The 14,229-nt window shown below is 40.7% G+C and overlaps 1 protein-coding gene across 1 annotated transcript; it reads left to right on the top strand.

Annotated features, from left to right (window-relative positions):
* Positions 1-1,452: 1,452 nt before the first annotated feature.
* On the top strand, positions 1,453-13,462 carry sp6 (Sp6 transcription factor). Its single transcript, XM_082537523.1, has 2 exons — positions 1,453-1,653; positions 8,713-13,462. The coding sequence occupies exon 2, from the start codon at positions 8,833-8,835 to the stop codon at positions 9,751-9,753; it is 921 nt and encodes a 306-aa protein (XP_082393649.1). The 5' UTR covers positions 1,453-1,653; positions 8,713-8,832; the 3' UTR covers positions 9,754-13,462.
* Positions 13,463-14,229: the final 767 nt, after the last annotated feature.

The following is a 14,229-nucleotide window of genomic DNA, read 5'->3' as shown; positions in this document are numbered from 1 at the left end:
TTTAGTTTATTTCTTATTTCAACCACAAAAAAAATCTATGCTTTAATTTTTAAAAATAATTTATTAAAATGCATGTGATTGTCCTTGGAGAGAAAATCAAAAGCAAAGACTCAAAATATTTTGGATGCAGGAGAAAAAGTCTGTGTGTGATTGCCCTACGTGTCACGAGTATCTGCAGTCACAGGATTCATGAGCTCATCTGTCTGACTGAAAGGCTGCAGTCCGACAGTAAACCCAGTTCTGTTTTAAACAGATTGTGACTTCAGACATCAAAGCAATTAAGATAAACTGTGGTACATGTGTTTGATATTTGTGTCAAGTAACAAACTGTCAGCAAATTTTGAATGCTTTTGCAGATTATTATCAAAGAAGAACAAAGCTTCTGCAGGAGGGCAATGAAAGACCTGGTAGAAGATATAAAGTGGACCTGGAGCTAAGCTTATTAGTCCATATATACATTTCTATATGTTTCTCTGTGTAATTTCTTACAACACATCAATGTTAAGAAGGAAATGCACATAACATTTTAGTACAGATGCAGACATACATAAATCTACTTTATTTACAAGCATCGTTTTTTGTATCTAAATAAATTAGATCACTACAATTATTTTTTCAAGGCTTAACAACTGAGTATATGTAGCATTAACTAAGAATCGATTTATTTAGTTAGTTCTGTTTTTCTATACGTGCATACTAATGAAACAAACCTAAACAAATTAAAAACTGTTCTTAAAGAGTAAATGTTTTCAGTGTGGAGATTGTTTCACAGTCTTTACTGTTTTTTTAAAGATATTATTTTTGGTGGCAGATACTTTTGCATTGTTCATATTATGGAAATGCAGCTGTTAGAGAAACAAATCTGTAGGTGAGTAAGAAGTCGAAATGTAAGAATATAGTTTTGTCTTTTAACATTAAACACTGGGGTAGCAACACAAAGTGAAAACAGCTGATCACAAGCATAACATTTCTGCAAACTCCATTAAGGTCAATGCAAAAAAGAGCACAAAAGCAGTATATATTATATATATAGTAGTATATATCATCAGAGCATCATTGGTAATACATTATCGTGTATAGCTGATTCATCAGGGGCCAGTTTATGTTTCTATGTGTCTGTCTCTTGGTGGTCTGACTGATCTGTAGCTGCATAATCCCACTGAAGTAATCAGAGAATAAAAACTGCAGTATTTCCTCTTAACTGTTTTGGAGGATGTATTAATACGCTGATGAGTAAATTGACTTGTATCCCACCACTGCAGCTCTGACAGGCTGTTCCATTGATCCCCTGTTTTCCTAAAGCGAGTCGTTTCCTCACCTCCAGCCGCCGAGAGCACATCTTCAAAGGGAGGGGTGTGGGGGGGCAGAGACGGAGCACCGGCAGGAGGGGGCGGAGCCTGGAGGGGCTCAAGACGCGCAGCCTATCATAGACTGTGTCACAACTGAGAATGCTGCTTACCTGTGCGCCAAAACTCTGACAGCCTTTCGCCTCACCTGGACCGTCTGCGATGGAGAAAAGCAGATGAAATATGATGAGGATTTTACTTTTCTGCGCGCATTTTTCCAACAAGGGCAAGAGCAGCGGAGCAGAGCCGAGACAGAGTTTACTTCCAGAAGAAACGCACAGCGGCAGCACCTCTGTAGGGCAGACAGGTAAGGCTGTATTTTAACTTTCTGACATCTGCTGCGACCTCCTGTGTGGTACCGTATGTCTGTTATATACAAAAATCACAATGAAGTGTTTTAAGTCTTCATCAGGCTGATGGAAAGTCTTCCAGGCTTCAAGTTAACTGGAGGGTTTTATTTATAAATTGAAAGTCTCAAAATACAACATGTTAGGTAACGTACGCAGGTTACTTACTGGATAAATTCACGTTATAGAGGCTAACCAGCGACTGGCACTTAATTTTAGGTTATGTATTTAGATTTTGGACAATAAACACCAGTGTTAGAAAATAGAAATTCGAGATTGTTAAATTGTTGTTTTACAGCCGTAATTAGATCAGAATATTTCTGCAGGAAGAAAAAAACAACAAGTTGACCCAGTCTTGTATATTAAATAACTAATGTGATGATGAAATAAAAGCATAAAGTATTTGACCTTAAATTTAAGACCAAGGTTTCACTTAATAAATTAGAGGGAAATCAAATCAGACTTTAGTCTAATCTCCGTGCCATCAGTCTGTTTTTCCTATTAGAAAATTATTGCCTAACTAAATAAATGATGATACTGTAAATCCCTAATTTCCTGCAATCCAAACTGGGGGATTTTTAAAATATATATATATATTTTAAAAAAGTATAAAAGAGTGGAAATTAAGTTATAAAAAAAGTTTTTAAAAAATGAAAGATATCTTTCCACGTGAAGCTTGATTAGAGTTTTTTTTTTTTAATTAAATTAGTTTTACTCTGAAAACAGTGCTGAGAAATCAGAGCTTCAGATTAAGATCTTTGTTTGATTAAAGCAGCTGAACCACACTGTAGGTAGAGTGTTACTCAGAAGTGTTGATTTGATTTATTTGACATAGATATTGATGTCATGAAGAATGTAATTGGCAGTTTATTGTTGGAAATAATGAAAGTGCTGCTAATTTAAAGTGTTTGATAGACTTATGACTATTTTAATGTAAAACAAAGCGTCATATTTTACTTTTTGTTGTTAAAAGTAAAAACTTTTATATCATACACATTTTTAAAAAGTCCTAAAAAAGGGAGGGGGGGGTGATCTTGAATAATATATTAGTAATTGCACAGTATATGACTACATGTTGCTGGACACTAACTAAGAAGCAGAACAGGTCTGATCTTTTTAAATGATTTAAAATTTCTTTGTCTAATTATTTAAAGTGTATAAAGAGAAGTTTGTGCTGAAGGACAACTTGTGACTGAGAAGATCTGAGAAACAAAACACTTTATAAAGTTTGTCAAAATCACCAAAAATAAAGTACCTTGTCGCTTCTAGTAGAGCGACCAATTCTAAAACCTCGGTGGAGTCACTGTGAAACAGATTTTTGATTGAAAGTACCAACAAAAAAAAAGTGTTGCAGGAAATTAATTTTACGCAACTGAGTATGAATCAGTGTCTCACATGTAAAGCTGTCACTCATATCTAAAGCATCTCTGTGATTAATAACACAGTTAAAGTGCAGAGGGAGAGATTAGCAGCCCCCACATCTCAAGCTTTGCTCACCGCACAACTTGATCCTTCGCCCAGGTGTGCAAATCGTCTCGGACTACGGTCGCTGCATCATTGTTTTCACATCTATTTGTACTGATGGGGAACATTCGCTCACGTACGGCCACTCTGCAAAGTTCAAAACATCTGGTGTTGAGAGAAATGTGTTTGAAGCTCATTTTTTATTCACCCTTCTGACAACAGCCGTGACTCCTGCGCAAAGGTGGTCTCCTCTCCACCCACGATGTATTTAAACAGGTTAAAACAAACTTCTTCTAAATGTCATTTGACACTGAGCTTGTCTTTCTGGAGTGCCAGGATGTTGTTGTACATCTGGACTGCAGTTAAATTGGACCACTGCTCAGGCCACTACACGAGATTTTAATGTTTGTTTCAACATTGTTTTCTACTAATGGCAAATGTTTTTCTCACATCTGTTCACTCTACAGAGTTCAGAATGTTTTATTTTGAAGTTTGCCATTTATATATTCTCTGCCATAAACATGGACTCCACTCTGCATGTCATGCACTTCTTGCAGGTTAAACCAAACTCCTTGTGAGTGTCAGCGTTACCGTTTTAACTGTGTGGTTCTACGTCTCTGATGAGATGGGAAAGCAGACGGATGGTTGTTAAACTGGATGTGTAAATGCCATCGGGTACTGGAGAAGTCAAACTTTTGTCCCTAAAAGAGTTTTTAACTTTTGTTCTGCAGCTGAACAGCACAAAGTTTAGAAACGTTTAATTTTGATAGACACGTGTTTGAATCATATATTTTATTCCGTCTTCTGAAAACAGATGTGACTCCTGCCACAAATCTGAGCTCCTCTCCATTTATAATGCACCTCATGCAGGTTCAAACAGACTGCTCTAAAAGCCCTCGCACTGAAACTGGTCTTTTTGGAGTATAGACGATGTAACTGTTTGTTCTATATCTCGGATAATATGGGACAACAGATTAAAAGGGACAGCAGATCTTCCACAGGTCTGGAGTCAGACTTTGGACTTTTAATTGTTCGTTTTAACATCTTCTGTGGGCTAAATGCTATTTGACCCACAGTGGAAACAGAATGGCTATTTTACCTGTTTTATCCCCGTGTGGGAGATGAGATGATGGACTTTAAATTTCCAGATTTTTGGTCTAACAGTGTAAACAACAAGATAGTCCGTCAGTCTAGGGGACCTGTAATCTATGGAAGAAGACAGTTTGCAAGGCCCACCACATCTTTTACATGTCTGGAGTCAGACTGTGATCATTACAGGACTTTTTAATGTTTGCTTTAATGCCTTTTGTAAGCATGGCAATCCTTTTCTCACATATCCGCTATAACTGTTTGAAACACATGACATGACCTCCACTCAGACCTCCATTCCCAAACTAGTCTTTTTGGAGTACTAACATTACTGTTTTTACAACTTTATTCTTAAATGTGACAACAGACTTATAGTTAAACCAGGCCTGATGAAAACGTCCAAGATTTGTTGATTCTCAGTTACATTTTCTGAGTAGAAACAATTAGAGAAGCGCTTTCACGCTTTACTCATTTAATTTTGAAAATCACCAGCTGATGGACTAACAGTAGCGAGTTCTGTCTTTCTCGTCACTGCTTCAATCTGCCTCTTGTTTCTCAGTGGCAGGCTCGTAAATTGCGGCTCTGCTGAGTCTTGGTCAGACAGGTTTTATGACCAGAACTCTGTCATTGCTCTGAACCATCCTCCCCCGGGGGCCTCCTCTCACTCCCTCCCCATGCCAGCTGTTCCTCTTAGGAGCCTGCAGTGCTTCCAGCACTTTAGCAAAGAGCTTGATTTGTTTATGTCAGTAAGAGCAGTTTCGTGGAGGGACTGTGCCGCTGTGCCGCCATGTCACATTCTCAAAAAATTACAGAGCAGTATGTAGCTCTGGCTCCAGGCTGACAGGAACTAAATCAGCTGGACCTTTTAAGACAGACGTTTCATGTGGGAATTCCAAACTAATTGCTTTACGATTTCATTGAGACAAGAAAACATCTCTGAGTGGCTTTGGGTGAGCTTTTGAGAAGGAAATGTAGTATGCATGGTTTGACTGTAGTGCTCCAACGTTCAGGATGCACCACACACGCAAAAAACGTGCAGAAAAGACAAGCAAAGGAAAAGGTCTAAAACGGTCTTTTTTGCTCATTGAAAAAATGTCTCTTTATCACTTTTGATATATATTTGTGGATGTTTATTTATAAAATGAATTTTAGCAATGATAAAGAATCTTTAAAAAAAATGTTCTGGATAGGGTTTTGTATCCAGATCAACTCCAAAAACAAATTCCTCTGAACTCAGGCTGAAAATTGTCATACTAACTTGTAATCCTGCTAACACACAATCTGAACCAATCACACGGAGTCTTTAGTAGAGTTAAAAAGTGCAGAAATAAGAAATCATACATAAAAATAAAGAAAAGAGAAAAGAAAAGTAAGGACTCAATCACACTTTACCTTTACCTGCACTCTGGAACAGCTACCTAACCCACCTGTTGAAAAAATTCATTTGCAGGTGTCTAAACGCTTAATAATTTAGACTTTACTCTGGACTATTTGAAGCGTACGATGCAGCCTGTTACCAGCATTCACAGCTGTGTCAGTGCAAGTGTAGTTACATCTACATCAGGTTACAGCTACGGCTATGAAATAAGTTATAGCTTAGTGTTTCAGTAGAGTTTGCAGTTATGACGTACCTACAGAAAAAATCCACTATAATGCTGAGTAAATAAAATAAAAGTAAATAATATAAAAGATTTCACATAAAATATAATGAATACAAATATTTGGTAACATCTAAAAAATACCATGTAAGTGTGACTGAAATATCTACTATGATGTACGACTCAACTTCTAACCACTGAAGCATCCTCGGTGGTTGAAATTAGGTCAAATTCAGATCTTCGTAAGAGCCAGAAAAGATGACTTTTAAACCAAATTTAGATGTAAAGTGACGTCTTTTTAAAGCAGGGGTAGGGAACTCCAGGCCTCAAGTGCCGGTGTCCTGCAGGTTTTAGATATCACCCTGGGTCAACTCACCTGAATGATTAATGATTAGTTCATTACCAAACCTCTGGAGAAATCCAAGACATGTTGAGGAGGTAATTTAGCCATTTAAATCATATCAGCTGTGTTGGATCGAGGACACGTCTAAAACCTGTGGGACACTGGCCCTTGAGGCCTGGAGTTCCCCCACCTCTGTTTTAAAGGCTAAAAAAATCACAAAATAAGAAAATCACAGTCACAGAATAATGTATGTGGAGGAGTAACTCAGGGGATACTTCACTGTCGGCAAGCCCAGCTTCACCTACTTGCTACATCTGATGCCAGTTCGACCTGCTGCTAATTGATCTGCGCATCAGACTGGATGTCCATGAAGCTCGTGTTTTCACACAACCTGTCAGATATCACCATATGATCTCCAGACTGCCATACCAGCCTCTACAGCTTCAGACTACTTTATTGTTTCCTGCTGTAAAGATAATTACAGATGTTCATGGTTGAGTTGAGGTGGGTGGGGGTTAGTGGAAGTCAACAAGATCATCTTGGGCCAAGGACAAACCTCACAGGCTGGTAGCTTCTTGTCAAAGCTTCCACAGACTTGTCCACCTTTAACAAGCTTTGTGTCACCTGGAAATCTGAGCCCATCCCACTGACGCTGCTGCGGTTTGCATTCCTGGAGCGTGTTGGGCGCAGGATGCTATTTCAGCGCGTGTGCCTGTGATTATGGACGTAAAGTAATTGTTCTCATTTTGTCGTCGACTCCCATTCTCAGGCTCATGAATGTCGTCAGTCTGTAACTGTTGATGCTTTCTGCCTCCGGTGTGTAAGGGGCAGGGCGCTTCACGGGTCTCGCCTGGAGAGCTGTTGTTGTAAATCATGTGTGATTCATAAAAAAAACTGGTTCTCCTGTCTGCCAGGTTTCATCTCCAAAACCTCAGAGACGTACAAATAGACCTTGGCCTGCAGCCATACCTCCCTGGAACTTCTTCCTTTACCAAACTGCTCTCCTGTCAACACCCCCCTCCGCTCTCGTCCCTCCCCCCATCTAACCATCATTATCCTCCCCCCAGCGCTGCCTCAGTGCAGGCCGATGATGTTGTTTTCTTTGTACTTGTCTTTGACCGTCCTCCATGGGAAGTACCTGGCAGCGGATGCACGTAGCAGGCCTCTGCCTGGACACGTCCGGCTCCCCCCTCTCCTCCGTCTCCACGGCCATGCAGCGTGAGAACTGCAGTATCCATGGCGACGAAGGGGGTGTGCTTAGGGTTGGTTATTTAAATGTTGTAGACAGGCGGATTTAGGCCTGAACGTCAGCTCTTCAGAGGTTCAGAAACACACATACACACAATATGACAAACAGAAAAATGGTTTCCAACAACTCGGGAATATTCTGAAGGTCAAAGAAATGTTACAGAAGAAGTTACTCTTGCTTTTATTTCCTCCTTAGCGAGCTGTTGAGCTGTTAAGTTTAGCTCAGCTTTAGACTGCAAAACTCTGCAGCCTGACTTCTGATAAAAACCACACGCTCTTCTTACATTACCCGGTTTTGGCCTCCTTGCACTGGTTGCTAATTTAATTTTCAGTCCATTTTAAAATTCTGCTCATGACTTACAAGGCTTTACTTTTTCAAGCGCCTGAGTTTATTGATGAAGTTTTAATTTCTCATTACCCTCTTTGTTCTGCTGGGTTCCCACCACCATCTGGTCAACCAGTCAACCATTACGTTTCATTACATTTTTCCTGGTTGGGCATCCAGGTAAAGGTCTGAGCGTGTCCTGGTAATTTAGCTCTGGACCTGTCTGCTTTTACGTTATCCTAACGTCATCCTTAAGACACAGTTTTACAGACTTCATGTCTCAAACTTTTTTAGAAATAGACTTAAAATAAATCTTAATTTTGTGCTTCCTGTCCGAGCAGAAAAGGTTTTTGGATTGGTTTATTTTTTAACAGAGGTGGGGCTTTTGACCTGATTTGAAAGTGATTAACATATGGAGTCTTTTTTCAAATCCAGATCCAGGAATTTTTGGACAGATTGATTAGAATTGTGTGAAGGAAGAACAATTGTATCCTCGTTGCTCAACAAGTTTTACGTTTGACCTTTTTGTTATTGTTAGAACGTTAAAACAGCAGAAGTGAATCCTCTCCCAGCTTTTTTGGAGTCAAACCCTATGTTTAGTCAGGTCTCACTCTTTTGGGAACGGCCTGAAAAGGTCAGACTCGGTGGAGCCTGCTGCATCACAATGACGTGTTTTCTATCTGTTTGACACAGGTTGTTTTTTTCCTCTCTGAAGGGCGTCAAAAGCAGCCAGGCTGCTTTTAATAGTGCTTTCAATTTTCTTTAGAAGGCTAAAAGAAAACTCATAAAGATATTTAGTATAGAAATGCTTGATAGGAATGAGAAATGCTCATTCCTGTCAAGCATTTCAATAATAAATGTCTCCATATTTTAGACTTCTCGTTTGTGTCTCCTGAAAAATAAACTTGGTCTCGTTAGTACTTCCATAACAGTCTTCTCTTTCTTTCTGCAGGTTTTTAATGCGTCACCATCCTGTCATGTGGTAATCATCTCAGCGTAACCCAAAAGACACTGAACAACACTTTGAGCAGGTGACCTCATCCACAGATTTGCACCTGCACGAGCTGCTCACATGGCCCACCCATACGAGCCCTGGTTACGGACAGCACCACCTAGTGGCAGCTCAGACGACATGAACATCGCTTCCTGGTGGGACCTTCACAGAGACGTCCAAGCAGGCAGTTGGATAGACCTACAGACGGGTCAAGGTGTGGGCCTGCCTTCAGTGAATCCAGGCGGCTCCATGGGTTTGCAGCCTTCTCTGGGGCCCTATGGCTCTGACCCACAGCTGTGCACCCTACCCCCGGCTCAGCACGCTCCACCCTCGCAACCATCCCATCTCTTCCCCCAGGACGGCTTCAAGATGGAGCCACTGGCCCCTGAAATGCTGCAGCAAGAAACCTTCTCAATGGAGGAACCTCAGGAGACGTCTGTGTCAGCTCGCCCCAAGCCCCAGCGCCGCTCTTCTTCCAGAGGCGGCAGCCAGGCTGTGTGCCGCTGCCCTAATTGCGTCCACGCTGAGCAGATGGGCCAGAGCACTGACGACAGCAGGAGGAAGCATATGCACAATTGCCACATCCCCGGCTGTGGCAAAGCCTACGCCAAGACCTCCCATCTGAAGGCTCACCTGCGCTGGCACAGCGGAGACCGGCCGTTCGTCTGCAACTGGCTGTTCTGTGGCAAGAGGTTCACGCGCTCTGATGAACTGCAGCGACACCTACAGACGCACACTGGAGCCAAGAAGTTCAGCTGCGCATTATGTCCCAGAGTGTTCATGCGCAACGACCACCTGGCCAAGCACATGCGCACCCATGAGTCCCCGCCAGGACAAGGGGAGGACAGGCTAAACGGAGATGGGAGGGGGGATAAGAGCTTTGATGCATCGACACCTCCCCAGTCGTCCGCAAACGTGTCTGACAGCACAGATCCTCCACTGAAGCTGAAGTGTGAGACAGACGCCTCCGTCTCCAGCGTGACGGGGCAGTCAGGCTAGCTGCGCCGCGTTCAGTTAAAGGGTTGCCATCACCTCACAGAGGTGTCATAGTTTCACGATAGATTAGAGAGTAGAAGGAAGGTATGAACACTCTTTCACTGATGAACACTGGATGGAACAAAAAATATGTATGTGTGATCCTGTGAATTTATCACACAAATGTGATAAACCGTGATGCCACGGCACGCTGAAAAGCAGGAATCCTATTGATCTTGTGTGTAAACCTTTCGTCTGTGACTACTAAAGGTGAAAGGTGGCGAAGGAGGCGACGGAGCTGAAGCTGCAGCTTGTTGCTGGACTTCGATTGCTGCTAGCGCTACAGCCACCAGTAGCCCAAGAGACTGACCTGAGTTCATGAGAAGGTGGTTGGGTAACTTGTTTACAATCAGATCAAATGTGTAACTGGAAGAAAAGAGCATTAAGTTTAACAGTTTCAAGGAAAGCAGACAGTAATATTGATATTTTCCTTATGTTCAGACTGTTACCACATGTGTGTGTAGCCTACTGTACTGGAAGAAGATGTAGGTTAGCAGCCATTTGAATGGGTGAAAGTGCAGAAGACCAAAGAGTGTGACAATAATTAAAATGGTCTGTAATTCAAAGGAAATACAACTTTAATGTTGTACTATGGCCAAAATAAGGCTGGTGATAATATAATATAATATAATATAATATAATATAATATAATATAATATAATATAATATAATATAATATAATATAATATAGAAAATTATGCACTACAATGGCTAGTGTTTACCGAAAATACTGTGTTTATGTCACTGCCATAGTGGCACTTATTAACACACAGTAGGAGAATGTGAAGAGGTGTTCCACTGGGAGCGCAACAAAGAAAAAAACTACTACAGTGATGTGAAAAACTCACAAGGACGGAGGCTGAATGGCAGGCGGACGGGAAATGCCGGCTGGTGAAATGAAGCCCGGTTTCTGTCGAGACACGCCGATGAGAGAAGTCACATCTGGCAGCAAGACAAACACAACTCCACAGATCAGCCCTGTCAACACGACAGGCTTGCACAGAGAAATACTCCTTCTGCTACATCTGCCATTTAAGGTTACGGATAGAGCTGATGTTCTTACTTTTTTATGAGTTGTGGCTAAAACACAACCAAACCGTGGCCCCAACATTAAATGGGTCACTGACGACGACTGCTAAGAGGTTAATCCGGAGCCCGATGCAGTCCCGCCGTTTAAAGCTGCATTTAACTGCAGCTTTTGTAACAATGGCTCAAATGTGTAATGTGAAAGAGCTCACTTGATGAGTCACCACTCATTCATCTCATCTGTACTCTATGTTTTAGCATCTTTTAGGTCATTGTTTTGATTTATCTGCTCTCACCTTTACTGTTGTTTCAGCTTCACCCATGAATCATGCTTCCAGCTCACTGCTGCCTCTAAACAGAGAGAGTGAGCAACTCGCTGCAAAACATAAAACTACAAAACTTTATTTTATTTTATTTTAATAAAAGGGAGTCAATATTAAACTCACAATATTCAAGGGACAAAAAATACACTATATGGATAAAAGTACTGGGCCACCTACACATTGCATCTGCAGGAGTAAACTCGTGCCACGAAGCTCCCGATGTACAGTTTTTGTGCTGACGTTAATGCCAAAGGATGTTTGGAGTTACGGACTCACTGGAGCGTTCAGAGTTTTTTTCAGTGTCTGTAAAAGCAGCCTGCCTGTCGTGGTGGTTGATGTTACACAGCTGTGCCAATGCAACTGAAAAAGGTTAAGACGTGCAGCTCAATACTTTTACAAATATAGGGTATAATTCTAAAAATCAAATACAGCTTTAAAATACACCAGCATTTACTGGTTTTCCTGCTACCCCCAAGTGGCCAAAATTAAAATAACACAAAAGAAAATCTTTAAAAAAAACAAAAAAACAAACATTTTTTAAAAGCATAAAGATGGACTTTGCCACCGTGATAAAGTAATGGTTTTGCACTCATTTTTAAGGTGAAATTAGCACCATGTTGTTTTTTGTTTTGTTTTCGTTTTTTTGTTTGTTTGTTTTTTAGCTAGAAGTAACCGTGTATGGATAAAAGGGCGGAGTGCTAAGTTATCAGCAAACTGTAAAGCTCATGTGTCAGTCAACACAGCTGCACCATTAACTTAATTAAACAAGTAGATGAGTTCTATAAACACATTTTTTTTATGAAAAGAGAGAAAAAAACACTTTTGGAGTCCCTCAGGTGGACATTAGAGGTACTGCATTTTTGCCTTTTCCATGTTGGCTTTGTGTTTCAGCTCTGGAGGCTCCCCCTATTGTTTTTCACACAGATATTCCACCTTGAGGCTGTCAGGTGACACCCCCGTCGTTATGACGCCTTTGCTTGTTCACACTGAACCACAGCGGGTCAGTGTGGTTAAACACAGACCGGCTTAATCAGAGGGACATGACGTCTTATGTGTCCCAGCGAGTTTTCGGAAGGGCTGGCGCCACATTCCAGCATTTGACACTTGATGAGTGTGCTGTTAGGCAGTGTTACGGTAGATGGTTGATAACTGCTCACCTTCTCAATAAAGGTGCTACAAACACACAATGACACACCTCTCATGGGCTTTCTGTTCCAAACTGGACCGACAAGGTTGCTTATTTGAGAACTTGTGTGCCTTTGTTTTATATTAAAGAAAAAAGTGTTCTAGACCTCAGCTTATTGCAAATGAGGAGCAACCAATGCAGTGCAACATCTCTCAAAACACAAGCGGCCTACACTAGAATATGTTGCACAGGAAGGGTGGAAATAGTGGATCGTGTGGACCCAGGTTCACACTGATTCATGATTACTGTCTGCCGGCTTGAACGTGAAAGCCCTCCGGTTCACTTTTGCACCTTTAACACAGAAGGTGTCCTCATACTTGAATCTCCCTGCTGTGAACAGGCAGTACATAAAAGAGGTGGAACATGACGGTCATAAATGTCATAAATATGTAAAAGAAAATGTCAAAATGGCTCAAAATGTTCACGCTGTCATCACATACATCATCTGACAGAGGGGTACACTGCTGGATTTCCTCATTGAGTGGCTTCATATAGTTCTTCCAAATGTTTCCTGCCCCCATTTCCATTTCAATAAGAGCTGCTGCAGTTTTGTTTTCATTTTCAGAGACACATCATTTACCAGAACACGTTGTTGAAACACGAGCACCGTTCGACTCCTTTTTTCTGCAGCGTTGACATGGAGAAAAAGGCTGCGCCGGCAGACCAGCAGCAGGAAGAGCTTTGATTACTTGTTTTGGGTAGTTTTCATAATCGATATTGTATGATTGGTAGTTGTGTAGCAAGCAGTGCGAGCAGCTTTACAGTGTAAAACACTTTTAGGATGTATGTAAACCGTCATAGACGTTAGGCAGATTTTTATATATTAGAGAGCTTGAATTACTGGAGGCTCACAGTTGCTGTATTAATGTATAGAAAATAACAAATGAAAGACAATGCTTAAACATTAGTCAATTATTGTGTATTGACTATTATTATTATTAATAATAATAATAATAGTAATAATCTCTGAGTTCTTTCCTTTTATGGACAACATTTTGAATTGGTTACTGTAGTAAATGTAGTAGTTGTGGAGACTGTAATAAAATAAGTTCAAAAACTTTTAATAAGTTAAATATCTTGGTGTAATAACGTATTTAATCTATTATTGCCCTTTATTAAATAAAGATATATGTATATATTCTGTGTTCATGTTTAACTTTTATTTATAGGAGGCAGAATTTCTGAATTTCTTTTCGTTTTAATTTGCACTCAATTAATAAGAGACAAATAATAATATTAATAATGCTCTCACTTGTTCCACTGCTTGTTAATGCAAATATCTAATCAGCCATTCACACAATAACAACTCAGTGCATTTAGACATGTAGACATTGTGACGACAACCTACTGAGGTTCAAACCGAGCATCAGAATGGGGAAGAAAGGGGATTTAAATGACTTTGATTGTGGTATGGTTGTTGGTGCCAGACGGACTTATCTGAGTATTTCACAAACTGCTGATCCGCTGGGATTTCACACACAACCATCTCTGGGTTCATAAAGAATAGAGAAAATATCCAGTGAGCGCAGTTGTCCGGGTGAAAATTCCTTGTTTATTCCAGAGGTCAGAGAGGAATGGCCAGACAGCTTCGAGCCAATAGGAAGGCAGTATTAATTCAAGCTTTGCAACCAAGGTATGCCGGGAAGTATCCCTGAGCATACATGTTGAACCCAGTAGCAGAAGACCACACTGAGTGCCACTTTTGTCAACTAAGATAAGGAAACTGAGACCACAACTCACAGCCTCTGCAAAGTTGGACCATAACAGATCGGAAAAACTTTACCTGGTGTTATGAGTCTCAGGTAGTAGAGTCATTATTTGGTGTAAACATCATGAAGCATGAATCCACCTGCTTTGTGTCAATGGTTTGGGCTTCTGGGGGTGTTGTGGGGGATATTTTATTGG

This window comes from Aulonocara stuartgranti (assembly GCF_965226115.1).
Source record: "Aulonocara stuartgranti genome assembly, chromosome: 6".
NCBI classification, from domain to species: domain Eukaryota; kingdom Metazoa; phylum Chordata; class Actinopteri; order Cichliformes; family Cichlidae; genus Aulonocara; species Aulonocara stuartgranti.
The sequence above is the reverse complement of the archived record's forward strand: the minus strand, read 5'-3'. Positions and strand labels throughout refer to the sequence as shown.

Excerpts from the sequence above, each read along its gene's own strand:
- sp6 (XM_082537523.1), top strand. The coding sequence starts at position 8,833 with ATGGCCCACCCATACGAGCCCTGGTTACGGACAGCACCACCTAGTGGC.